This window comes from Dipodomys ordii, unplaced genomic scaffold (assembly GCF_000151885.1).
Source record: "Dipodomys ordii isolate 6190 unplaced genomic scaffold, Dord_2.0 Scaffold66, whole genome shotgun sequence".
NCBI lineage: Eukaryota > Metazoa > Chordata > Mammalia > Rodentia > Heteromyidae > Dipodomys > Dipodomys ordii.
The window spans coordinates 5,483,658-5,509,864 of record NW_012267282.1 but is presented as its reverse complement, the minus strand read 5'-3'; the positions used below and the strand labels follow the sequence as shown (position 1 = coordinate 5,509,864).

Sequence of the window (26,207 nt, the reverse complement as noted above, 5' to 3'; positions counted from 1 at the left end):
CCCAAATAACTAAAGTTGAAAGGGCAAGGGGCATGGCTCAAGTGGTAGACTACCTGCTTAGCAGACAGAAACTCCTCAGTTTAAACCACAACACGTGCGCGTGTGCGCGCGCACACACACACACACACACACACACACACACGCACACAAAGGAGTCAGGTATTACTATGGTCCTGTAGAAAGTAAATCTCATTTCTGAGGCAGCCTCAGTGCCTGCCTATAAGGAATGGTAACTACTGGGGCGACTTACACAGAAGGACCCTGTCTCAAAAAAAGAAAAGGAAGTAAATCTCTGAAATACAATGTTCTCTTGAAACATTTTGTGTCTTGATTTTAAAGTGCATTCTCCCCCCTTCAATCTTAAGGTGGAAGGCGATACAGTCACCTTCTCCTTTGAAATGAGAAGTGGCCGTGAACACAACACTCCTGACAAAGCTATGTGGGGCTTTGCTTGCACAGTCCGCGCTCAGGTACTTGAATCTAACAAAGTGTGCTATCTCCTGTGTGCCTTGGCGACATACATCATATTTGCCTTGGAAACAAGGCAGAATATGAGCCACTCTGTCATCCGTCTCTTCCATCTGCCAGTAGGAAGTGACTACGAGTTAGTGTTGTTTGATGGAGTGAGACAGCTGTGACCTAAAGTCAGTTCAGTGGCACAAAAATAATCCATGGACAGGGGCTCCTCTTCAAGGCCTGCCTGGGGAGGAACTCATCCCCAGCGTCTTCTGCTCAAACACTCTAGACATAATCTAACACTTGGAATCTGGATCTTAACAGTAGGAATTCTACTTGAGCAATGTTCTAGTTTCTGGATTTTAAAAATGCATTTTAGATTTAGCGATTGCTTAAGCTTAACGAAGCTCTTCCAGAGTGGGCCTGTCTGCTAGCGTCCAAGCTCCATGAGGACAGGGCATTTGTTTTGCCTTCTCACATATCTCCATCTCCCTAGAACTGGCTGCTACATAGAAGGCACTCAGATATTTCCTAAACAAATTTCAACATCATGGTTTGAGCACAGGGTAGAAGCAACAAACGGAACAGTGATCTGTACCTGCATAGGACAGTGGAAAGGAAGTCCCCAGAGAAGCTGGCTTCTTGCTGTGGTTCGTGCTATTTCTATGCCGGGTCTGAACAGAGCTGTGGTGAGGGCTCACTCAGTAGCCATCCCAGGGCCACCATCTCCTCATGGTGTTGAGCACTCTCTGCCTGTGTCCCTGAGCCCTGGCATGAGACGCCTGGTGAGGCCCGGCTGGGGACAGCGCAGTCCGGTGTCCACTGACGTGTGTGGTTTGCCCCTGTCTGCATTGTAGGAGTCCTCGGAGGACGTCTCAGGAGGCTTGCCCTTCCTGGTAGACCTGGCTTTAGGTCTGTCTGTGTTAGCTTGTTCCATGTTAAGAATCCTGTACAATGGACCAGAAATTACCAAAGAAGAAGAAGCCTGCCAGGAGCTATTGCGGTCCAAACTTTTGCAAAGGTAACACAAGGGTTCAAATTGAGCCACTCTTGCCCACAGAGGAAAAAGAAAACTCCTCTAATGGGAACCACATAATGACAGGGAAACTACTTTTATTACGTTTCTTAATGAATTGTGCCTGCTGCCTGACCCTGTCATGGGTGTCATTATGCCTGAAAAAAAAACATGAAACTTATGCCATAGTGCTTTCTGGCCTTCGCTGTGCTAAATTAAATTTACATATTTGAACTGCATAAGCTTTTCTCCAACCCGAGTGTCGCACCATTGAAGGGTCCCCAAAATGATAGCTAGACATGACCATATATCGACTGTAGAGCCAGGCAGTGGCATGTGATATTCTTTTCATTTCTCTGTATGTTTTCATAATAAAAAGTTGGGAGGAGGTAGATTCCCAAGGTGTGCTCTTGTTCGAGTCTCACTTCTCTTTTTGTCTTTGAAGATTTGATGAAAAAATACTTAATATATATGTGTGATGTGTCTTTAAACATCAAGTCGTTTCCCAGGAGGCCTGATCTGAGACTGAAGAGCTCTTTTCTCTCTGCCAGGTGCCAATGGCAAGTGGAAGCTAATGGCGTCATCTCCCCTGCCCTCACTCCAAGCCCATCTCCACTGCCTCTCACCATAGAGGAAGACAGAGAGTTCACTTACCCCTCGGATGTCCTCGTGCCCCCTGCCGGAGGCTACCTCGACCTGCCCCGGATCAGGCTGCCTCCCGGAGTCATGATAAAGCTCAGGGAAATTTCTGGGCGTGCTAGACCTCAGTTCAGACCAAGTATAAAGTATGTCACATTTTACTTTTTCCAGTTGGCGGGGAGGGATGTTTAGACAGTGAAGGGGGCGTTTCTTTTCATCGTCCAGTAAGTGAACCTTGAATTGTGTGTTTATTGGAGCTCTGTGGTAGAGCGCACATCCTCACAAATAATAATGAACAGGAAGTGGGAACGCAAGCTACCCCTCAGCTGGTGCCCAGTTAAAAGTGCTCATCCTGTGCTGCGCTGTTCCCATTGGCTGTGGTGGGAGCACCTGGATCATTGTTAGCTAGTGGCCTGTTGCATACCTGTTGAATCAGAACTCTGGGGGTGGGGCCTGCTCAGAGTCTGGATATGACTTTATCTTTGACTTCTAGAGAAATAGTGAATTTGCACCCTTGCAGTCACAAATGTGTTAGTGCTGTTCCTGTTTAAAGTCTCTTTTGTAGGCCTCTGCTCTGCCTTGAAAGGCAAGATTGGTCATTCAAAAATATAAAACTTAAGGAGCAGATGAAACTTAAAGTGAAACAAATACCAAAGAAGCCATTATTTTCATCCTAGAACACATATGTACTAAATTCCACACACCTGAATACTACGAAAAATTAGTATATAAATGGTGCCAGCACACTGTTCTAACTCAACATATACAAATGCTAAAGGAAGTATATTTAGTTTTGATTTTCATACTTTTAGCCCTTAAAAGTTCTGTAAGGTACCAGTGGCTCATACCTGTAATTCTAGCTAGCTATTCAGGCGGCTGAGATCCGAAGGGTACTATTCAAAGCCAGCCAGGCAGGAAAACTGTGAGATGCTTATCTCTAATTAATTACCAAAACAGCAGGAAGTGGAGCTGTGGCTGCAGTGGTGTAGAGTGCTAGACTAGAGCAAAAATGCTCAGGGACAATACCAAGGCCTTGAGTTCAAGCCCCAGGACTGGCACCAAAAAAAAAAAAAATTCTACCAGTGAATGATTTGCCACCTACAATACCTACACTGTTCACACCCTTACAGTAGTATAATAGAGGAGGTATGGTGGCTCAGTGAGGCATTTAAGTCAAAGACTGCAGTCTTCAGCTTCCCCAGCTCAGTGATGATAAATTGAGAGCTTGGCTTAGACCTAACAGATTTCCACTGTCATACAGAGAAGTGATTCAGCCGGATGTGATGGAGGAGATGGTGGTATCATGTGTTATTAAGCACTTGAACTTGGTTGATGCACTGCAGTCTCTAATCAATTTCCAATATCAAGAGGAACATGCAGAGGAATATGATGTATTGTGTAAAATCATGGGAGAGACCTTTAAGAAGCTTAATGCCATGGAGAGACAGCTGCAAGTGAGTGAAAGCTAAGACTTTTCTACATGTCTTATAACTGTTGGAGATCATTTCTCTCTGGCAAGTTGGAGAAGTTTAAAACGTAGCCAGCTCTATAATCACAGCAACTTGGCAATCTGAGGCAGGAGGACTTGAGTTTGTGGTCAGCAATGCAGAGGTAATGAGACCCTATCTCACAAACAAAATCAAAACAAAAGAGCTGGCTGGGGGTAAAGCTCAAGTGGTAGAGCACTTACCTAGCAAATGTGAGGTCTTGGATGCAATCCCCAGTTCCTCCAAACCAACAGTAAGTTCAAACCATTATCTAAGTCTTTTTTTAATTACTGTGATAAGAAAATATATGAGGCCAGGAATGTGGCTTAGTGGTAGAGCATGCCTAGCATGCATGAATCCCTGGGTTCAATTCCTCAGTATTTCATAAACAGAAAAAGCCAGAAGTGGCACTGTGGCTCAAGTGGTAGAGTGCTAGCCTTGAACAAAAAAAAGAAGCTCAGGGATAGTGCCCAGGCCCTGAGTTCAAGTCCCCAGGACTGGCACAAAAACCCATATCTATCTATCTATATATAGATATATCTATATATCTATATCTACATATATATACTTATATATATATGAATTTATTGATTGCTCTTGTTTTCATTTTGCATCTGTTTAGAGACTGGTTTGTTTGTTTGTTTTTTCTCTTAGAGTGTTGCAGAACTGGAACAGAAGTGGCAAAGTGAGGTTGAAGATGCTATTCAAGGGAGACTGGAGAACAACATGCCTTTCTTTTATGATTACCATTTTAATGAGGTGAGCCATGTCCAGGGCTCCCCAAAGGGACAGTGCCATTTATAGAGCAAAGGCATTGTATGTATGTGTGTGCTACACACATGTGCAGAGATAAGGTAATGTCTCTTCTTAATAACATGCTGTTTTTAAAGGGATTAAATGAAAACAGATTACATCAACATATCCATACAAATAGATGTTCTTAACTGAGTCAAGTTATTAAAGCCTAAAGAATTTATCAATATTTTATATCAAGTTTTGCTATCAAGTGTTAAAAAAGCAAAAATTAGATAGAACTATAAATCCCACAGATAGCACAAGAAAGTAGACCATGCAGTTTTTTTTTGGGGTCTGGTCGTGGGGCCTGAACTCTGGGCCTGGGCGCTGTCCCTCAGCTCTTCAGCTCAAGGCTAGCCCTCTACCACTTGAACCACAGCGCCACTTCTGGCTTTTTTCTTTTTGCTTATGTGGTGCTGAGGAATGGAACTCAGGACCTCAGGCATGCAAGGCAAGCGTTCTACCACTGAGCCACCTTCCCAACCCCGACCATGCAGTTTTTAATCATCAAAACATCTAACAACGTGGGAGAAGAAAAGATGAGAAGGAAAATAGCCAAATGTTAGTCCATGTGATGAGGTGGGATTATAAGAGGCTGCCTGGTGATCTGTGAGAATGGAACAGTGTGTTGGAATTGTGTCTACAGAATGTAAACTGAGGAAAGGCCAGCAACAGGGACATGTGGAAATTAGCATTGTAATTGCAGCTCCTGGGAGAGAGGCCCAGGGAGGTAGGGCAGGAGAACTGGAGTTTGAGTCCAGCCCTAGCTACACAGTGAAAAAATAGACTGGGCTGGAGTTGTAGCTCCATGGTAGACGCCTGCCTACCTTGCATTCCCAAGGCCCTGGGTTCCATCTCCATTAAGACGCAGTGTTTACCCCCTCCCCACACATACACAAATCATAACTTGCAAAGTACTTTTAGTGTAACTGTAAGTGGTCCAAAGGTAATGCTTATTCCTTTACATTTTCTGTTCATTTTAATAACTATTTAGTGAAGCTTGATTTTCATAGATTCTGCATACCATCTTTTCTTGATTTTTCCTTCTTTAGAACAAAATGAAAGAACTAGAACTTTTGTGTTCAATGAAGGAAGTCTCCTTTGATGGAAATGATCTTGAAAACATGGTCCTATCACTCAGGTTAGTGATGTTACTAACTATTAAAGCTCTTTAAGTCCTTTTTAATGTGCTGTCATGAGATATATGAGTTGAAACTCATGTAGTAAATTGGAAGCTTTGACTCAAATCTTCAAAAGGTTTCGTAGGCATTTGAAACAGAAAAAGAGCTAAAACCAGCCAGAGGTTATAGTTCTACTCCCCTCAGTAAACAAAGTTTATTAGGATACTCTGCCTTAGTTTTCCTCTGTCCTCTGTCCCTCTGTCCTGTGTCATTTTTTTAAAAAATTTGTTTTGGCAAGTCTAAGAACAAGTAAATATACCTCAGTGTTTCTTTATAGGGAGAAGTTCCTACAAGAAGTGAATTCTCTTACTCAGAAGCCCTCACACCCACTGGCCAAAACAAAGGCCCTGGTGAGGAGTCTGATGAACCGAGCTGAGTTGCTGCTGCATGTCACTATTGCGGCCCAGACAGGCCTCGCCAGGAGCTTCTCGGGGACCCCCACGGAGACACCAGGTACTGCCCCCAGAGGCTTCGTGGGCTTCTGGGCTGATTTTCCTCATCAAACAGACATTAGCTACTTTTAAAAGACTTTGCTCCTGGGCCAGTTTCAGTAGTTCACACCTGTAATTACAGTTACTCAAGAGGGAATCAATCAGGGTTGAGGCCATCTGGTGTAAAAGTTAGTGAGATCCCATCTCAACCAGTGGCTGTCCTCCTAGCTACCTGGGAAGCATAAATAGGAAGATCACAGTCCTAGCTGGCATACAGGAGAGATCTGATGCTAAAAATAATAAAGCAAAATGGACTGCGGACATAGCTCAAGTGATAGAATTCCTGCCTTGCCAGCGTGTGACTGAGTTAAAACCCTAGTACCAAAAAGCATGGGGTAGGGCCTGTGAACATTTCTCTGTTTATCTTTTACTTTCTCTGGTCACAAAGTACTTGGATTCCTGCGGTGGTTTCCTGTGGTGCCAGCCTCAGTGGCACTTCCTTGCCTGCCTCTGGAGGCCCAACGGCATGTATTGCCCCTGTGTTCTTCATGGTTTCTCCAAAAACATAATAGTTCACAGTAGTATAAACAGCCAACATGTAAGTCTTGGAATGCACCATCCTTGCTTCTTGATAGGAGCTGAGCCTGCATTTCCTCTATAGAAGCTATATGGAACTTTCTGCTTAAGTTTTTGTCAATAAAATATGGCCAATTTCTTGGTCATTTTATTTTTATGAGAAGATTGTTATTTCTAAATATCATTGTATACGCATCAATATTTTCAGTCTATGAATTTCAAATATAACATTTACTTAAATACAATTAACACCTAAAGTTTAGGCAATTTTTAACAAGTTGTAAAAAAACAACATACATAAAATTTGAATATTTAAAACAAATTTCCTAAACTAGAATTCTCTGGAATGAAATCTTTCCAACCATTCTACAAGTATAAAATATATGTTTAGAAAAACTGCTTATCTTCCATTTTAAATTACTCTAGCCCTGCAAAATACAAAAACCAAGAAATAACCAAAAGAATCATGGATAGAAATAAGTGCACAGCACAAGAAGATTTGCAAAGAGGTGCTTTAAATAAAAATATACTAGAAAATAAATACAGCTGGGCGCTGGTGGCTCACACCTGTAATCCTAGCTACTCAGGAGGCTGAGATCTGAGGATCTCGGTTCAAAGCCAGCCCGGGAAGGAAAGACTGTGAGACTCCTATCTCCAATAAACCACCAGAAAACTGGAAGTGGCGCTGTAGCTCAAATGGTAGAGTGCTCGCCTTGAGCTGAAGAGCTGAGGGACAGCGCCCAGGCCCAGAGTTCAAGCCCCACGACTGACCCAAAAATAAATAAATAAATAAATAAATACAAAAGCATCTGATATTATAAATTCAATTTTGGTTTTTCATACTAGGATAAAAATGAGACAAAAAATCTACAGAGTTGTACTGTTACAGAAATTCTTTCAATAGCTTTCCATTATTACCTGTCTTCTTTTGTTGACAAACAATATTTACTATGATTTGGCTGGATTATGTACACTCCTCTTGACCTAACAGCTAATGAATTGTGGATGTGATCTATAAAAGAATAAGCTGAACTGAATAAACATTCCATATGTACATGTAGTCAATGCATGACACTTGTAAGAAAGAAGCAACATAACTCTTTGCTCCCTTAGTCAACAGCATATAGATAGAGCAGTGGGTTGCCATTTTGGATTTGAGGATGGTAAGGCTTGCATTTCCACCGTGCTGCTCAAGCTTCTGCAGTGTGCTAGTGATGGGCTTCTTGAACTTATTCATTAGTCTCTTGGAAAGGCTTGTCAGCAGGTGTTTCAGATGGTCATTAGAAGAAGGACCAAGGATGACACTTAGCTATACCAGGTCACGCAACCCTCTCCCAAACACTTCATCATCTGAATAGACCAGAGCTGCCTTTAGCACCAGAATCAGCCTAGGTAGCAAAGGTATAGCCTTTTCAGGAGCATCTTTAAATAAATATAACTCTTTAAAACTCTCCTTGGCCACAAAGGTATAGGAATGTTTTGTTTCTCTCAGACCCCCAGCTAAACTAATAAGAAACTGGTCAAATGGAAGGATTTCAGGAGAGCATTCCCATTATAATCTGTGCTTTTTTGAACCATGGACCAACCTGCAAGGAATATCTCCCTTAGAATAAATAACTGAGAGGGCTAGGAATGTGGCTTAGTGGTAGAATGCTTGCCTAGCATACATGAAGCCCTGGGTTTGATTCCTCAGTACCACATTCACAGAAAAAAAGCCAAAAATGGTGCTGTGGCTCAAGTGGATTTACTAGTCTTGAGGATTTGTCTCGCTGAACTGTCATCTTGTATTTTATTGGTGAGCTTGTGGATGTCTTTTGATCAAAGTTACCTGATAACTCTATTTCTCAACTTTACATCTGTAGAGCAATCTGATTTCTGCATTGCTTCCTTTCCACTACTCTTCCACCTTGATCTGTACACTGGGGCTTCTGCCCAGTTCTCTTTTCAATAACAACTACAACTCACACTGGCCACCACCTAAGTTACAGGCTTTATGGGTCTTGATCATATTTTAATTGTTAGCCTTTTAATGTGTCTCTCAAGGAAATCAATGAGTCTTCTTGCCTAAGACAGATCCACAATACTGGGCATAGCCCACGAGTTTGGTTTTTGTTGTTGTTGCTGTTGCTGTTTTGTTTGTGTTTTTGCTAGTACTGGGGCTTGAACTCAGGGCCTTTTGCTTTTGCTTGGCTTTTAACTCAAGGCTGGTGCTCTACCACTTGAGCCTACTTGTACTTCCAGTTCTTTGTGGTTAATTAGAAATAAGAGTCAGATTTGTCTGCTTAGCTGGCTTAATAATCAGATCTCAGTCTCCTGAGTAGATAGGATTATAAGTGTGAGCCACTAGTACCTGGCTTCTATTTCAGTAGTCTTTTATAAAATGATTTCCCTTAATAAATGTCTACGGCTGGGAAGGTGGCTCAGTGGTAGAGCGCTTGCCTTGCATGCCTGAGGCCCTGGGTTCGATTCCTCAGCACCACATAAGCAAAAAAAGAAAAAAGCCGGAAGTGGTGCTATGGCTCAAGTGGTAGAGTGCTAGCCTTGAGCTGAAGAGCTGAGGGACAGCGCCCAGGCCCAGAGTTCAGGCTCCACGACTGGACCCAAAAAGTAAAAAAATAAATGTCTAACAGGAAAGGCCAGTCACATTCCAGCTCAAGATGGATCCTTGGCTCTACCAGCTCTGGTTACAGGAGAACCATCAACCAAATTGCCGTGAGGGAGCCAAACAACTCTAAGACTAGAGAGAGACAAAGGCCATCCCGGTAAAAATGGCTCTGGATTTATGTGAATTAAGAAACTTGTTCTTGCAGAAATTATTCTATGTCCTCTCTTGCTTTTTAGAATGTTTATATTGAAATGAGCACGCTTATGAAATTGGAAGACCAATTAGGAAAATTAATTTTTCAAGCTAAACTAATTTGAGCCTGATATTTGAGTTTAAAATTTTGGTCTGAAATTTACCAGTATGCTGTGCTAGCTGACCCTGACAGAAAGCAAAGATCCATTCTGTTTGGTAGTTAGTTCTCTTAAGTTTTGCTGTTGCTGTGAGTGTGGAAGCAGAGGGTTGGGGTAGAGCTCAGTGGTGGAGCACAGGCTTCACTTGTACAAGCCCTGGTTTGGTCCCCACCACTGCACACAAGAACAAAATAAACAATGCAGTGGTGGAGATGTTAGCTTATATTTGTTTTTCTTCCAGCTTGTAAATCAGCTTCTGAAACTAAAGTGATATCTCATGCTGTCCGGCAGCCGGCTTTTCTTCGCAGCATGTCGGCTCCTTCTGACCTGGAAATGATTGGAAATGAAGATCTAGAATTCACTAGAGCTAATCAGAGGTAAATGGCCTGTGGCCAAGGTTAGAGCTCACATGTAGAAGAATGTACTTGTCAAAACCAACTCCCCAAGTGTGGCTCTTGTCTGGCTGGTCTACTGCTTCTTTAATTTTCCTGTAGGCGTCGCCATGGGACCAGCCACCGCAGCAGTTCCTTCACACTCCTGCAGTCACTCGCTATTGAGGACAGCAGGGACAAGCCCACCTACAGTGTTCTGCTGGGGCAGCTCTTCGCTTTCATTGGCACCAACCCTGACCAGGCAGTAGGTGACGTTTTGCAGCCCTCAGAGGAATGATGTGGCAGGGCTTGTGGCCGTCTGCAGAATCAGGAGCTTCCTCCTCCTATGTTTCAGGTGTCCAGCAGCAGCTTTCTTCTGGCTGCACAGACAAGGTGGCGGCGGGGAAACACACGCAAGCAGGCCCTGGTTCACATGCGGGAGTTGCTGACAGCGGCTGTGCGGGTCGGGGGGGTGACTCACCTGGTAGGGCCAGTGACAATGGTCCTCCAGGGGGGACCCAGGTCAGTTGTTCCTGCCGTTGCTTCACCCACACACGCCTCAAGAAGGGTCTTACTCCTTCACCAATCCCCTGTTTTTTTTTTAACCTTGCCTCAGTCTTACTTTTGCTATTATAAAAATAGTATATTGGGTCAGGTGACAGTGGCTTGCCTCTATAATCCTAGCTACTCAGGAGGCTGAGATCTGAGGATCATGGTTCAAACAGAAGAGTCCATGAGACTTATCTCCAATTAATCACCTGAAAACCGGAAGTGGCACCATGGCTCAACTGGTAGAGCGCTTGGCTTGAGCTGAAGAGCTCAGGGACAGCACCCAGGCCCAGAGTTCAAGACCCATGACCAAAAAAAAAATATATATATATATATATATATAGCAATCTTGGAGTTTCTTTTCTCAGTTAATATTAATTACTATAGAATCAGCCCTATGTTGTGTTTGTAAAAGTCTTACTCATATCAACTGGGCTCTTGGACTTCACTAATAATTGGAACATGAACTTAACAAGTACATTAGCTGATTTATTTGGGCCTTGGTTTTCTCATTAATGCACCTGTGATTACAGTATTGAGTGCTGTGAGGAATATTGTACCTGTGTTCAAATGAATCGTTTGCCTAACATTGTCCTTAAAAAACACTGTGTCCATTAGCCTTGCCAAACATACTCTGAAAAAAACAAAACAGAAACATGCTCTGAAAAGTCCTACAGAAAAAGTCCTGTTTAACTTACCCTAAGCTAGGATATCCCAGACTTGCTTTTAGAATGTGGACCACTGTGTCCAAGCACACAGAGACACCCTGCCCAATGGTCTTGTGTGGTCTGTATTTTATGGCCCTGAGCATGGTATGTTCTGGTGTGCCTTTGGTGTGGGATCCTCCTGAGGTTTCCCAAAGGAACTCTTCTGTTCGCCTAGTCACAATCTGTGTCATGGACATGTTCAGGAGGCATGTGCTTTGATTTGTGTTTCATAGAATTGAAGAGCTCACCTGTGGTGGGATGGTGGAGCAGGTCCAAGAAGCCTTTGGTGAGACCATGACCTCGGTTGTGTCTCTGTGTGCTCGTTATCCTATCGCATGCGCCAACAGCATTGGACTCTTATGTACCATTCCTTATACCAGGTGAGTACAGACACAGCCTTTCCCATGTATAGTTACACTCCAGCTGATTATGCTTTTATTATCCAGTACTCACTTATGATGGATTGTACCGCACTGTGAAGATGAGGAGGGTCAAAGAAACCTTAGGAGATGCCTCCTCAGAGAAAACCCCTAGGAGATTACTTATATATTTGGTGGAAAGTTTTGCATGGTCATTTTATGGTCATTTTAATTACTAGTTTGAGTTGTCAGGCACTTGTGCAATCTTTAATGACTCTTATGATAATTTTTCTATTATGGAAACTTTTGCTGTATTATGTGAACAGAAGTTGAGGGACTTTTTTTGTATATGAAGGAAATTGTCATTATAAGAAGCCAGAAGTTCACATCTGTATTCCTAGCTACTTGGAAGACTAAGATCGAGACGACTAAGGTTTGAGGTCAGTCTGGGAAATAAATTCCCAAGACAGTTTCTCAGCCAATAACAGCGTAGTGGTGAGTGCCTGTCATCCTAGCCACATAAGAGACTGGGATCGAGAGCGTCAGGGTTCTGAGTCAGCCTGGGCAAAAAGAGTCCTTGAGATTCCACCTCAGTGGAAGAAGCTGGGGATGGTGGTACATGCCTGTCCTCTCAGCTATCACCAGAAGCAAAAATAGGAGGAATTCAGGCAAGTCCTGGGCAGAAAGCAAAACTATCTCAGAAATAACCAAAGCAAAACAAGGGTTGGGGTGTGGCTCGGCAGACCACCTGCCAAGGAAAACAAGAAGGAAAAAGAAACAAAGTTTTGTGTGATTTGCATATAGACAGTTTTCCCTGGACTGTCCAGTTCTTTCATCTGTGCTGTGCCCTTTGCCAGGAGCGAAGAGAAGTGCCTGGTCCGCAGCGGCCTTGTGCAGCTCATGGACCGACTGTGCAGCCTGAGCAGTCAGACTGAGTCCAGCTCCAGCGAGAAGCAGACCAAGAAGCAGAAGGTGGCCACCATGGCCTGGGCTGCCTTCCAGGTGCTGGCCAACCGCTGTGTGGAGTGGGAGAAAGAGGAAGGTGAGGACGGCCTCCTCCTTCTAACACTTCTGCTGGCATGACTGGCTGTGACTTGTTTGTGCTGGACAGGGGAAGGCTCTGCTACACTTATTCAGATAAGCTTCACCCGTGGACCATGTCCTGAGGGCCTTGACATCAGTGTGGCACCGTGTCCAAGTTCCCTAGAGGAGGACAGGGTCTCAAAAAACAGAGAAGGCAGTTTCTTTATCTCTTGCTCGACTAACAGTTTCCACATACATATTTTTAGGAAAGGATTGTGCAGTTGCATATTTGCTCCCCTTCCCTCTCTTCCTCTATCTTCCCTTCCTCTTTTTTTTTGGGGGGGTCCAATTGTGGGGCCTGAACTCTGAGCCTGGGTACTGTCCCTCAGCTCTTCAGCTTAAGACTAGTGCTCTACCACTTGAGCCACACTGCCACTTCTGGCTTTTTTCTTTTTTTGCTTATGTGGTACTGAGGAATTGAACCCAGGGCCTCAGACATGCAAGGCAAGCTCTCTACCACTGAGCTACCTTCCCAGCCCTTTTTTTGTTTTTTTTTTGTCGGTCGTGGGGCTTGAACTCTGGGCCTGGGGGCATTCTCTGAGCTCTTCAGCTTAAGACTAGCGCTCACTCTACTGCTTGAGCCACAGCACCACTTCAGGTCTTCTAGTGGTTTATTGGAGATAAGAGTCTCACAGACTTTCCTGCCCAGGCTGACTTTGAAACATGATCCTCAGATCTCAGCCTCCTGAGTAGCTAAGATTATAGGCATGAGCCACCAGCACTCAGCTCCATGAGATTCTTATCTCCAATTAACTACCAGAAAACTGGAAGTGGTGTTGTGGCTCAAGTGGTAGAGCATTGGCCTTGAGCTGAAGAGCAGAGGGACAGCCCCCAGGTCCAGAGTTCAAGCCCTACAACCAACAAAAAATAAAAATAAAAAATAAAAATAAATAAAAAGAGACATATCTCAGGATCACAGCCCAGGCAGACAAATCAAAGAAACTCTTATCACTAGTTAAATGGAAAAAGCCAGAGGTGGAAGCATGGCTTAGGTAGTAGAGTGCCAGCCATAAACAGAAAAAGGTAAGCAAGAGAGCAAGACCCTGAATTCAAGCCCCAATACCGGCACAACAGCAACAATAGGAAAAAAGAGAAGGGGCTGGGAAGGTGGCTCAGTGGTAGAGTGCTTGGCCTTGCATGCCTGAGGCCCTGGGTTCTATTCCTCAGCACCACATAAGCAGAAAAAGCTGGAAGTGGTGCTGTGGCTCAAGGGGTAGAGCGCTAGCCTTGAGCTGAAGAGCTGAGGGACAGCACCCAGGCCCAGAGTTCAGGCCCCATGACTGACCAAAAAAAAAAAAAAAGAAGAAGAAGAAGATGTGTCTTGGGGAGGCTGTCATGCAGAAAGGCCAAAGGGAGAAGTCTGTCTATGGCCTCCGTAGATAGTTACTGTCCTCTTCCTTTTCTTCCTTTAACTGAAGGTGGCTCCACCGAGGCTGTGCACTCGGGCCTGGCCCGTCAGGTGTCTAGCCTCCTCACCAACCATCTTGCCCGAGCAACTGAGTGCTGTGGCAACCAAGCTGCTGGGAACGACGCTCTGCAGGATGCCCTGAGCCTCCTCAATGACCTCTCAAGGTTTGGAAGCCCACAAAGCCTAGAGGGCAGCTTGTTTTCCCCTTTGGTAACGCTGATAGGCCCTTTTGACACCCCTGTTCTTTAAGAAAAGCAATAGAGAATGTAGGTATGAAATATTAGTGCTAAAATGGGAGGGTTTTGTAGGGGACCTTGCTGGCAACAGCCTTGAGAGCAGATGTGCTAGCACTCCACCACCCCACCCCCAGCAAAACAACATGAACCGCCAAGAGTTTTCATTCTCTAACCTTAAACATGAGTGGTTCCACGTTGGTCTAATACCCCTGGTCTAGGCCTGAGACCCAATGGTTTGTCCTCATACTCTAGTGTGTTCTCCAGCTCCCTCTGGGCTCAGTACATCTTCATGGGAGATGACAAGTCAGCCATGGCAAGCCCTGAAGCTGTGTGACAGCCTTGCCCTTGAGATACACATTATGAAGAAATGACTGTTAGAAAAGCACCCAGCTTAGGTGGTATAGTCTAGTCCTCACACTGAATTGAACATGCCAACTTGAGATATCATACATCAGAAAATCAGAGTATCACTGATTAGTTGTGAATGCTAATCAAATGTTTGGCTCAGCCTGGACACTGGGGACTCATACGTGCAATCCTAGCTATTCAGGAGGCTGAGATCTAAGGATTGTGGTTCAAAGCCAACCCAGGAAGGAAAGTCTGTGAGACTCTTCTCCAGTGAACCACCAGAAAACCAGATGTGAAGCTGTGGCTCAAAGTGGTAGAACAATGGCCTTGAACAAAAAGAGCTCAGGGACAGAGCCAAGGCCTTGAGTTCAAGACAGACAGACACACACACACACACGTGCACACATACACGTTGGCTACTCAGGAGGCTGAGATCTGAAGATCACAGTTCAAAGCCAGCTTGGGCAAGAAACTCTGTGAGACTCTTTTTTTGTTTGGGTGGGGGGGGGTCCGGTTGTGGGGCCTGAACTCTGGGCCTGGGTGCTGTCCCTCAGCTCTTCAGCTCAAGGCTAGCACTCTACCACTTGAGCCACAGTGCCACTTCCGGCTTTTTTCTTTTTGCTTATGTGGTGCTGAGGAATGGAACCCAGGGCATCTGGCATGCAAGGCAAGCGCTCTACCACTGAGCCACCTTCCCAGCCCCTCTGTGAGACTCTTATCTCCAATAAATCACTAGAAAACCAGAAGTGGAGCTGTGGCTCAAGTGGTAGAGCACTCGCTTTGAGCTGAAGAGCTGAGGGACAGAGCCCAAGCCCAGAGTTCAAGCCCCACGACTGACCCCCCCCCCAAAAAAAAAGTGCCAGGTCCACTCATTTAAGGTCATCCAGGAAGCTCTTCTCCATGACTGCCAGCAGCCCTTCCAGACAGGGTTGTGAGCTCTTCTTGCTCCCTTTTTAGGAGCCACATAGGAAAAGCCATCCTGAGCCAGCCAGCGTGTGTATCCAAGCTCCTTTCCCTGCTGCTTGACCAGCGGCCATCTCCAAAACTGGTCCTGATCATTCTCCAGCTGTGTCGAGCAGCCCTGCCTCTGATGAGCGTGGAGGACTGTGGGAACGTGGAACTCCCACCCTGGAGCTATTCTGTTCCCTCCCTGAACAGTGAGCAGGAGGATCCTAGCGATCCAGCTTCCAAGATTGCCTCCCTGCTCTTGGCCAAGCTGGCAGACTATGTGGTCCCAGGTGAGGAGCTCCTGACCCGAGGGTGGCGTAGCTCCCTTCTGGGTCCTGTGTTGAAGGAGGGAGACTGGGGGAGACAGGGAGTGGGAGGGAGCTTCCTTGAATGAGCCTCTCATAGTTTGGGAAACTGTTCAGGCATTACTGCAGTTTTTCTGAATGGGCTTTGATTTTTGCTTTAAGGATGTCAGACAGTTCTTTCCCCAACTGCTTCTGAACCTGATACCACACTGACAAAAAGCAGTCCCAAGAACTCCTTAAAAGGAGATAAGGATCCTGGAGAAGAGAGCGAAGCAGTGGATGGCAAGCTCTCCATCTTTATTCACAAGCGAGAAGACCAGTCCTCTCATGAAGTCCTCCAGCCGTTGCTAAGGTGACTATAGTGACAGCCGCACTGTGTGTCCATGGCTCCTCCCGTGGCCCAGGCCTTCCATATCACCACTGTGACCCCTAAGGAAAAAGGAAGAAAGTGAAACAGAATTGGAACTCAGATCTTGACCTTTGGTGCAAGCTCTGAGCCTAACTCGGGGCTTCTCTAAGGTGTGCCGTTGCCTGTGTGTGCTGGACACTCACACCACGCATTGTCTGCGACCAGGAATCATGCAGCTGGGTTTCAGCTGTTGTCATCAACAGATATAGTGGGAGGGAAAGAAGGGAAATGCTTTTTTTTTTAATTGTGAAAATACCATATAGAGGGGTTACAATACATGGGCAAGATAATGAGTACATTTCTCATCAAGCATTGTTGCCTCCTCCTTTGTTTCCCCTTCCCATCTCCCCCCCCCCAAAGTTGTAAAGTTCGTTTTTCGACATAACGACTTGTACATCTACATCTCATTGTTACAATGAGTCCACCTGTATCCCTATTGAAACCATTTGTTTTTTCCTTAGGAAACGCTTTTTTAAAGCTTTAATTCCTTGACAGATGAGTGATAGGATTGCACAACAGGAAGTAAAAATATTATTATTGTTCAAATATATTATAGATCTACAGAGCCTTGCTAGTGGCATCCAGGGCACCAGGAAGGCCTACTGAGCAGCACAAGGTGTTTGTGTGAGGGCTAACAAGGGCTCTGGCCCTTTTGTCATTCTCATAATGAATTCACTGTCAGCCAAGATGGCCTTGCTTCTGCAGGGTCACCGCAGGTTAGTTTAGGCAGAGTAATCCAGAAACTTTCTTAGTATTGCCAAAATCACAGACCAGATCTGGTGAAGATATTTGTGGAGCTTGTTGGGGAGGTAGGGGGAACAGAGTTACTAGGCAGAGAGAACTGGTCCATGCTGCTGCCACAGCTCTTGCTGCCCCTGTGAGACTGAGGGAGCTTTCTGCTATTTCCGGCATCAGGCTTTCCCTGCAGCTGGCTTCAGAGCACCCCCACTAGTCAGCTCTTGTGTGTGCATCATTTTCACATAGCTTCTTAGAGCTTCATCACAACTAAAAATAGCTGTTGTTTGTGGCTCTATATAAGTGCTATAATCGTGCAGTAATAAATTGTTTCCTTTTTGGAAAACGAAGCCTCTATCTGTGGATTGCCTGTTATTTATTGAGTACTACAGAGTGAACTCAGGGCTTCTTGTACTGTACCACTTGAGCCATGCCCCCAGCACACTATGAGTTTTAAAAGCCAGTGTTAGCAATTTAAAAAAAAAAGAACCTCAGGGAAGGTAGGGAGGGAAGGTATAGTAGGGGGAAAACAATAGAGGGGGTAACAATGCCCAATAGGAAGTGTACTCATTACCTTACTCATGTCACTGTAACCCTCTGTATAGTATCTTTACAATAAAAAATTAAAAAAAAAAAGCCAGTGTTAGCATCTGAGAACAGCCTGATCCTGACCGTGCCTAGCAGCACATGGCCATGGGTATTGCCCTCCTGGCTGTTCACTATCTTCCTTCCCCTTTGCAGTAGCTCAGAAGGACGACCCTTCCGACTCGGTACTGGAGCCAACATGGAGAAAGTTGTGAAGATGGATCGAGACATGACCAAGGTAATCCTCACAGGGGACCTGCTCAGAAAAATCCTATGATGAAAGAGCCTTTGACATGCTTTAGACCTTCAAGAGAACTCTTTTAAAAATTAATGCAGCCAGGTATGGTAGCAGGTGTCTGTAGTCCCAGCTTCCCAGGAGGCTAACATAGGAAGGTCATGAATTCAAGATAAATTTGAGATCCTGTCTCAATGGGAAAGAAGGGAGGGAGAGGGAGAAAAAGAGAAGCCAGGCACGTGTGGCTCACACCTGTAATCCTAACTACTCAGGAGGCTGAGATCTGAGGATTGCAGTTCGAGCCAGCCCAAGCAGCAAAGTCCATGAGACTCTTATCTCCAATAAATTACTCAGAAAAAGCTCAAAGTGGTGCTGTGGCTCAAGTGATAGAGCACTAGCTTTGAAGACAAAGAGACTCAGGGATGGTAGCTAGTCCCTGAGTTCAAGCCCCAGGATTGGGGGAAAAAAAAAAGAGAGAGAGAGAACTCTTATTTTTTACTTATAATTTTTTCTTTGCTCTTTTAAAGCCTACAAATGGTTTTGAGATTACAATGATTGCTAAGAGAAAAATAGATTTAGGACTATAGCAAACAATTTATAAAAATGTAAAATAAACTGGGTGCTGTTGGCTCACACCTGTAATCCTAGCTGCTCAGGAGGCTGAGATCTGTGGATCACAGTTCAAAGCCAGCCTGAGCAGGAAAGACTTTGAGGCTTATCTCCAGAAAACCGAAAGTAGCACTGTTGTTCAAGTGGTAGAGTGTTAGCCTTGAGCTAAAGAGCTGAGGGACAGCACCCAGGCCCAGAGTTCAAGCCCCATGATTGACAAAAATAAATAAATAAAAGTAAAGACGTAAAATATAAATACCCATTATTGTCAAGGTGAAGATAAGTAAACTTCTCAAATGACCAAAAATAAATGAATAGCATGTTCTTCAGAGTTTTATTTGGAAAATAAATGAAATAGATTACATCTATCCATAAATAGAAAATTAGTTAATGAAATTCATATATTTGAATAATGAAATATACAACTATAATAAAGTATATGATAAACTGAAAAGTGCTAAAAGCAAAATGTAAAGGCATATAATAGGACCTATAATTGCAGAAATCAGAATTTGCATGGACAAAATCTAGAGGACTCAAAGTTATCTCAAATACGCATGGAAATTTAACATCATACACACAATACTTCGTTTTGATTTATTTTTTCTTTTTGCCAGTCGTGGGGCCTGAACTCTGGGCCTGGGCACTGCCCCTCAGCTCTTCAGCTCAAGGCTAGTGCTCTACCACTTGAGCCACAGCACCACTTCTGGCTTTTTCTACTTATGTGGTACTGAGGAATCGAACCCAGGCCTCATGCATGCAAGGCAAGCACTCTACCACTGAGCCACCTTCCCAGCCCTGTTTTGAATTTTTTAAATGAGCCTGACTTGCTTTGGTAATGGGGGAAGAGTTTTAAAGGGCATGGAGCTGAAAGAAGTAAAATGAGTAATTAATGTCTTAAACTGCCCCCAGGGTGGCTGTTGTGAAGTCATTACAGAAGAGGCCACCGCCGCCCTGCGGAAAGCAACCAAATGGGCACAGTCAGGCCTCATCGTCAGCGTTGGACCCCCTGTGGAAGCCCTCAACCCTGAGACTGTGAGTGGACTGTCCACAGGCGATAAGAAGAAAACTGCCCAAACTTCCATCTGCCGGGAGAGGAACTCAGAACTTGCCAGGTAAACCTTCCACTTTTTCATGTGTGTAAAGAATATTTCTCTCTGATGGTACACTTGGAGCCATCACTGGCATTGACAAGTCTTCTGTGTGGATACTTGCAGGACTGACCCCGTCCGCCCCTTTATCAGTGGGCACGTGGCAAATAGCATGGCTGCAGAAGTGATCGCCTTGTTGCACAGCTTGCTAATGGCGCCTGAATCAAATGCTGCTCAAATATGGACCACAACGGCAGAAAAGGTCAGTGTGGGCTTGCTGATTAACTGAGCAGGCACCTGCATTAGAATCCTACACAGCAAGAGACATTTTATTTCATTTTATTTTATTTTAGTTGGTCCTGGGGCTTGAACTCTGGGTCTGGGTGCTGTCCCTCAGCTCTTCAGCTCAAGACTAGTGCTGTACCACTTGAGCCACAGTGTCACTTCTTTTTTTTTTTTCTGAGTGGTTTATTGGAGATAAGAGTCTCATGGTCTTGCTGGGCGTGGTGGCTCATGCCTGTAATCCTAGCTACAGAAGAGTCTGAGATCTGAGGATCTTGGTTCAAAGCCAGCCCAGGCAGGAAAGCCTGTGAGACTCTTATCTCCAATAAACCACTAGAAAACTGGAAGTGGCACTGTGGCTCAAGCAGTAGAGCACTCACCTTGAGCTGAAGAACACAGGGACAGCACCCAAGCCCAGAGTCAAGCCCCGAGACCGACCAAAAAAAAAAAGAGTCTCATGGTCTTTCCTGCCCAGGCTAGCTTTGAACTGTGATCCTCAGATCTCAGCCCCCTGAGTAGCTGGGATTACAGACATGAGCCACTGGTGCCCAGCTTTTTTTTTTTTTTTGTGCTGCTCCTGGGCTCTTCAGCTCAAGGCTAGTGCTCTACTACTTGAGCCACAGTACCACTTCCAGCTTTTTCTGCTTATATGGTGCTAAGAAATTGAACCCAGGGCCTCATGCATGCTAGGTCAAGCACTCTACCACTGAGCCACCTTTCCAGCCTACATTTTTTTTTTAATTTATTTTTTCAGTCCTGGCATGGGGTTTGAACTCAAGGCCTGGGTGCTATCCCTGAGCTTTTTCACTCAAGGCTAGCATTCTACCACTTTGAGCCACTTCTGCTTTTCTGATGGTTAACTGGAGCTAAGAATCTCATCGACTTTCTTACCCAGACTGGCTTTGAACTGCAATCCTCAGAGCTCAGCCTCCCAAGTAGCTAGGATTTCAGGCATGAGCCACCAGTGCCCAGCACAAAGGACATTTTAGTAGGATATGAGTCAGGTATACTCGTTGGCATTTTCCCCTGGCATTTGTTTTGACTGAGTAGCTTGAGCTCTGATCCTATTTGTCTCTTGTCCTGCTTGTTCTAATTTTATAGAGGCCAGGACAGTATCCTCAGAGAGAGAATGGTAGTCTTGTTTCTTCTTGCTTACATTAGACTGGTATTGACATGTGTCTTGGAGGTCATGTACAGTGTCCTCAGGAGGCCCAAGGGCAGCTTCTGTGTGAGTCCACTGCCTGAGTCTTCTGTCAGCAAGTAATTGGTCATTACAGCAGTGGTCCAGCTGCCCAGAACCAGAGCTCTGTATTGTTCCTCCTTTTCATGGTGGCTCTTCAAATGACCACTTATGACATGGCCTGAAGGTAATTGCACGTGAAGATGTGGGCAGTATACTGGCCTGGCTTTCCCATAGATAAATGATTGTTTTAGTAACAGGTTTTTGATTCTCCTACATTTTGTCTGATGACATAAGGTACACATGGGGGAAAATGCTGCTGGCCATACCTGATAGCTTTTGGTCCTTCCTATATCCAGAGTGCCTTCAGGATACTACCAGACCCAGGCACTGTTGTGGACACTTCATCATCCTTGGTATCTTCTTCTGCTTAGGTTCTGTCTCAGGCATTGATGTACATTCCACAGCTGGGGAAATATGCAGAAAGTATTCTAGAAAATGGCAGCAGCAGTGGCAGAAAACTGGCCAAACTTCAGAGGATTGCACGCCAGGCTGTGGCTGCACTGTGTGCGCTGGGAGGCTTTAAGGAGACAATTAAGATCGGATCCGAGGTTCAGGTAACCAGCCGTCTCATCCTGCCCCAGCCACCCCAGTCATTGTTTCCATGTGTAAGCATCCTAACAAGTTGGACCGGACCTTGGCCCTTTAAGCTAAGTAATGAATCTAAGAAGCTCATGAATTTTAATTCACAGTATGCTGTGCATTATTCAGGTACTAATGAAATATGGTATGCTAAATACAATATCTGTGTCCTATAATGTCAGTAATGTTGTTACTAGTTTAGAATTGAAGGTCTGTGATGATACATACTGTCATCACCTTGCCGTAAGATCGTGGACCTGTTTTCATCCATGCTCTGGGCATGGTATCCACGCTAGAATAAAGAATTATTATAGCACAGATAATGATGACAGTAATGGATTCTTCCATTTTTCACTTTGGATAGCTGCTTGCACATCAGCAGGTGGGCGATACTAATACACTTCTGTCTGCAGGTTTTAGGTAGAGGAATATCAGGAAGCATTGGAGTCGTGGCTTCTATCAATGAGCAGGAAGGCATAGCTACCGTCAGATTCCCACCCATCGACTGTCGAAAGACTTCGCAGGCATCCGACACCTTGACCATTCCGTTGTCTAGACTCTGTGTTCCAAGATCAGAGGTATGGTAAAATGTCACTGCAAATGTTTACTGTACTGAAATGAGCAATGATCCTGTGCCTAGCAGAGAAGCACAAAGACGCCGGAGTCTTGAGTTTTGCTTGTTATGTATTTATGTATTAGTTGTAGGTATTTAATAATTACATTGGTGTGACTATATAAATACATATGTATGTATGTATGTATATTTGAACTCAGGGCCTCATGCTTGCTAGGAAGCTGTTACTGCTTGGACCTCTCTCAGCAATCTTTGCCTTCATTGTTTTTTGAGCTTGGGTCTCCCATTTATGCCTAGGCATATCGAGACATGATCCTCCTAGTTAGGCTTCCTGCATAGTTCGGATGTACTACCACACCAACTATTGTTGAGACAGAGTCTTGTTTACTTTTGGCTCAGGCTGGCCTTGAACTATAAGATCCTTCTGATCACCACCAAAGTAGCTGAGATTATAGGTGTAAGTTGACCCCAACCTGTGCAGCATAATTTGTTTTTGATAGTTTTGATCTGGTTTGCAATTTTCTGTGATGACTATTTCATTGAAAAACTGAGAATTCTGGCTAATGCTAACACCTTCCTTTCCTATACAAGTCAATTGTGACTTCTGCTCACTCCACCCCCTAGGCACTGCCTCTTCATAAGCTGTCCATCACCGAGAAGGTGGTCCAGGCAGTCCAGTCTATGTTGTTCCCTCAGGAGGGAAGTCTCTCTATCCACACCTCCCTTCCTGCCACTGGGGATGGGGCAGCACCTGTGATGGCAGTTGTGCGGCTCCTGGCTGAAATCAGAACAAGGTGAGCCCTTCCCCATGTCGCCTACATGCAGAGGCAGGACCAGGGAGGCAGGGCTACTGGGTGGGCCCTCCTCTCTCCTTCCCCTTTCTGGGCCCAAGGCTCAGGCTAGTGAGAAGCAGCCACCACTGACTTGTACTCTGCTCACCAGTCTGGGGTTCCCTGATTGTTTCCTCACTTCACAGTGAAATCAAGCCAACAGAATAAACACTTGAAATGTGCTGTGTAGAATATGTAGGCACTGCTGCCCTTGTTCTATTGCAGGATTAACGGTCACTTCTTTCTGTGCTGTCATTTGGCAGTACTATCACACCCAGCTAATTCTGCCACTTTCTAAGATGGCTAAGCCACATTAGTATCTATCTGGCCCCTCCCTTTCCCACATGATGCCTGGAAAATCAGGACACACTGGGTGTTGGTATAGGAAAGAGAAGCAAGTTTTCCCACTCAACAGGAGTATCGAGTTTCTCTTTTTGACATGTTGAGTCAAGTGAGAGAAATCAGAGTGGTTGTACCCAGCTGTGGAATTCCTCTTGCTTGTGGAGTGGACATGGTACAGAGAAAGCTCAGAAGGCTCCTCACCTGCCTGTATCTTTAGCTAGCAGACATTTCCCTGCAGCCCCGTGGTTACCATGTGACAAAGTTACACCATCCTCCCTTAAATTCAAACGCTCCAACTTTCACATAAAATGGCATATACAGCACTTGTCATGTAATTCAGTCATCCTCAGTCCACGTCATAATACCTGGTGCTGTGGACCATGGAAGCACTTGTTATACTGCGCCCCTTAGGTGTGGAGACAGACATCTGCACATGCCTAGTGCAGATGCAGTTGTTCACATATTTTCTATCTGATATTGGATGAATCCTCATGCCCACATCAGTCCTATAGAAAAGCAGGGAGCATCAACAAGGGGGCAGAGTTGGCTGAAATGTTTTTCACAGTTAACTTTTTGAGAAAAAGAACATGGATTGATCATTTTGAAATATTATACATCTTTTAACATTAAGAGCATGCCTGGTCATGGCCCAGCTGTTGGAAGACAGCTTATTTTGTGAAGAATTCATACAGCAGTGCCCAGCAGCTGTGGAAGTCCTTAACCTAGTGGCCCATGAATGCAGTGCTGGTGAGTACCTGTGACTCTGTCCCCACGTGTGGGCTGAGTCTGCTCAGCGCCTGTGCAGTTTGACTGTGTCCACACCCACATCACTCAGCTGAGCTCCAGACATGAGGCTTCCTCACAGCCACTCTCACCTGAGACCTTGGAGTTGAGCGAGGAGCTGCTACCCTGGCAGCAGATAGGCAGCCCTCCTCAGCCCAGTAGCAGGTGTGGGCAGAGACTTTGTGTTCTCTACTTGCTTTAACCCAGTGTCTCTCTTCCCCTGTTGGAACTGTTGGTGAGCTCTCATGTAGGCACATGCCCTCTGACTGTTGCATGTTTTCTGATTGCTGAGTTGTAGGAGTTCTCTGTGCATTCTGCATACACTAATCCCAGATCAGAGTGGCAGACATTTTCCCCTATTTTATGTGTTGGTTTTTATTTGCTTGACTTGAACTCTGGGTCTGAGCTTCTGTTGTTCAAAGCTAGCACTTTACCACTTGAACCACAGTACCACTTGCAGCTGTTTTTTTGAGTAGTTTGTTGGAGCTAAGAGTCTCATGGACTTTCTTTCCCAAGCTGGCTTCAAAGCGTGAAACTCAGATCTCAGCCTCCTGAGTAGCTAGGATTATAGGTGTGAGCTACCAGTGCCTGGTGAGCCACCAGCACCCAGCTTGATTACATGTTGATGATGCTTAGTTTATCCCATTTTGTTTCATTACTTATGCTTTTGATGTACTTTTTAAGAACCATTAGTTTTTAATCCACAAATAGTGTCTAATCTAAGGTCTTTAACTTAGATTTCTCTATAAGAGTTTTATAATTTTAACTACAGGGGTTTCTTTAGGTGTTTGAGGCATTGTATGTTAATTTTTGTGTGCCATAAGAGGCATTTCTAATACCTCTAGCATTTGACTTTTCTAGACCTTCATAGACTCAGTCCACCAGAATACCCTTCCTTCTTTGTCTACTGAAATTCTGTCTTTTCTGAGATGTAAGTTTATGCTGTCTCCATGAGGCCATTTCAGGTCCTGGATTGAGGGCCCACATCTGCAGACTCGTGTGTGTGTGTGTGTGTGTGTGTGTGTGTGTCCACATCTGCAGACTCCTATCTGCAGACTCCTACTTCAGTGTGTGTGTGTGTCCACATCTGCAGACTCCTATCTGCAGACTCCTACTTCAGTGTGTGTGTGTGTGTGTGTGTGTGTGTGTCCACATCTGCAGACTCCTACTTCAGTGTGTGTGTGTGATTGAGGGCCCACATCTGCAGACTCCTACTTCAGTGTGTGTGTGTGTGTGTGTGTGAGTGTGTGTAGACTCCTACTTCAGTATGTGTGTGTACATGCACATGTGCATCCACATCTTACCATACTTTGTGCTTTTATCTCACAGTGTGACTGCTTATAAGAGTTATTCAGTATGCAGTCATTTTTTAAAAATAATGTAGAATTAAAGGGTAACAGCCTTCATTTATTAGATAGTAAGAAAAATAGCTCTCATTTATTGAGACTCTGAGGCATAGGGATTGTTACATCCTCCAGTTGGAAGTGAGGTAGAAAATACCAGTAATGGAGCCAGACTCTGCACATAGGCAGCTGGATCCAGAGCATGCCCTAGCCTACCGTGTGCTGAGGTGCATTAGACACAGTGGGTGGGCTCAGGGTGTATGTGTCTTCTGTGAGGATTTCCATGATTTCTTTATGTGACTCTTACCATGGAGGTACTGCGCGGAGTGTGCAGTGTCCTCTTGGTGGTGGGAGTGTTTCATAGGTCGATTCCCCTCCACAGGTGAGCGGCTTGCAGTTGTGGAGGTCCAGTGTGAACGACTGAGGATGCTGTACCGGGACTGTGCTCGGCCCCCACCGCCTCCCCTGCAGGCTGACCGGAGACAGGTGAGTCTTCAGTGCCTCACACCTGCCACACTGCAGCTATTTATAAAGAATGCCAGGCAGCAGGCAATCTCTATCATGATCATAGAGGGCTCAGAGTACAGCTGAAGTGGTAAAGTATTTGCCCAGTATTTGCACAAGGCCTCAGGTTCAATCCTAGGACTGCTAAAGGAAAGAAGGGAGGGAGAAAAATAGGAAGGAAAGAAGCCAAATGCCAGTAGCTCACACCTTTAAT

General features: G+C 44.9%; 1 protein-coding gene and 1 pseudogene across 2 annotated transcripts in view; one reads left to right on the top strand and one right to left on the bottom strand.

Annotated features, from left to right (window-relative positions):
* The window catches only part of Hectd4 (HECT domain containing E3 ubiquitin protein ligase 4), a 101,513-nt gene that overhangs the window by 42,004 nt on the left and 33,302 nt on the right, over positions 1–26,207 (top strand). For both annotated transcript variants that reach the window (XM_013023120.1, XM_013023118.1), the window contains exons 22-44: positions 366–470; positions 1,314–1,477; positions 2,023–2,256; positions 3,372–3,564; positions 4,252–4,356; positions 5,445–5,533; positions 5,851–6,026; positions 9,777–9,912; positions 10,030–10,171; positions 10,262–10,428; positions 11,396–11,542; positions 12,379–12,563; positions 14,023–14,176; positions 15,554–15,834; positions 16,012–16,201; positions 17,735–17,816; positions 19,335–19,537; positions 19,640–19,775; positions 21,410–21,592; positions 22,031–22,195; positions 22,816–22,985; positions 23,995–24,110; positions 25,872–25,975. In XM_013023120.1, coding sequence (XP_012878574.1) covers positions 366–470; positions 1,314–1,477; positions 2,023–2,256; positions 3,372–3,564; positions 4,252–4,356; positions 5,445–5,533; positions 5,851–6,026; positions 9,777–9,912; positions 10,030–10,171; positions 10,262–10,428; positions 11,396–11,542; positions 12,379–12,563; positions 14,023–14,176; positions 15,554–15,834; positions 16,012–16,201; positions 17,735–17,816; positions 19,335–19,537; positions 19,640–19,775; positions 21,410–21,592; positions 22,031–22,195; positions 22,816–22,985; positions 23,995–24,110; positions 25,872–25,975 — 3,627 coding nt within the window. The remainder of the gene's footprint in view (positions 1–365; positions 471–1,313; positions 1,478–2,022; positions 2,257–3,371; positions 3,565–4,251; positions 4,357–5,444; positions 5,534–5,850; positions 6,027–9,776; positions 9,913–10,029; positions 10,172–10,261; positions 10,429–11,395; positions 11,543–12,378; positions 12,564–14,022; positions 14,177–15,553; positions 15,835–16,011; positions 16,202–17,734; positions 17,817–19,334; positions 19,538–19,639; positions 19,776–21,409; positions 21,593–22,030; positions 22,196–22,815; positions 22,986–23,994; positions 24,111–25,871; positions 25,976–26,207) is intronic.
* On the bottom strand, positions 7,593–8,588 carry LOC105990585 (annotated as a pseudogene).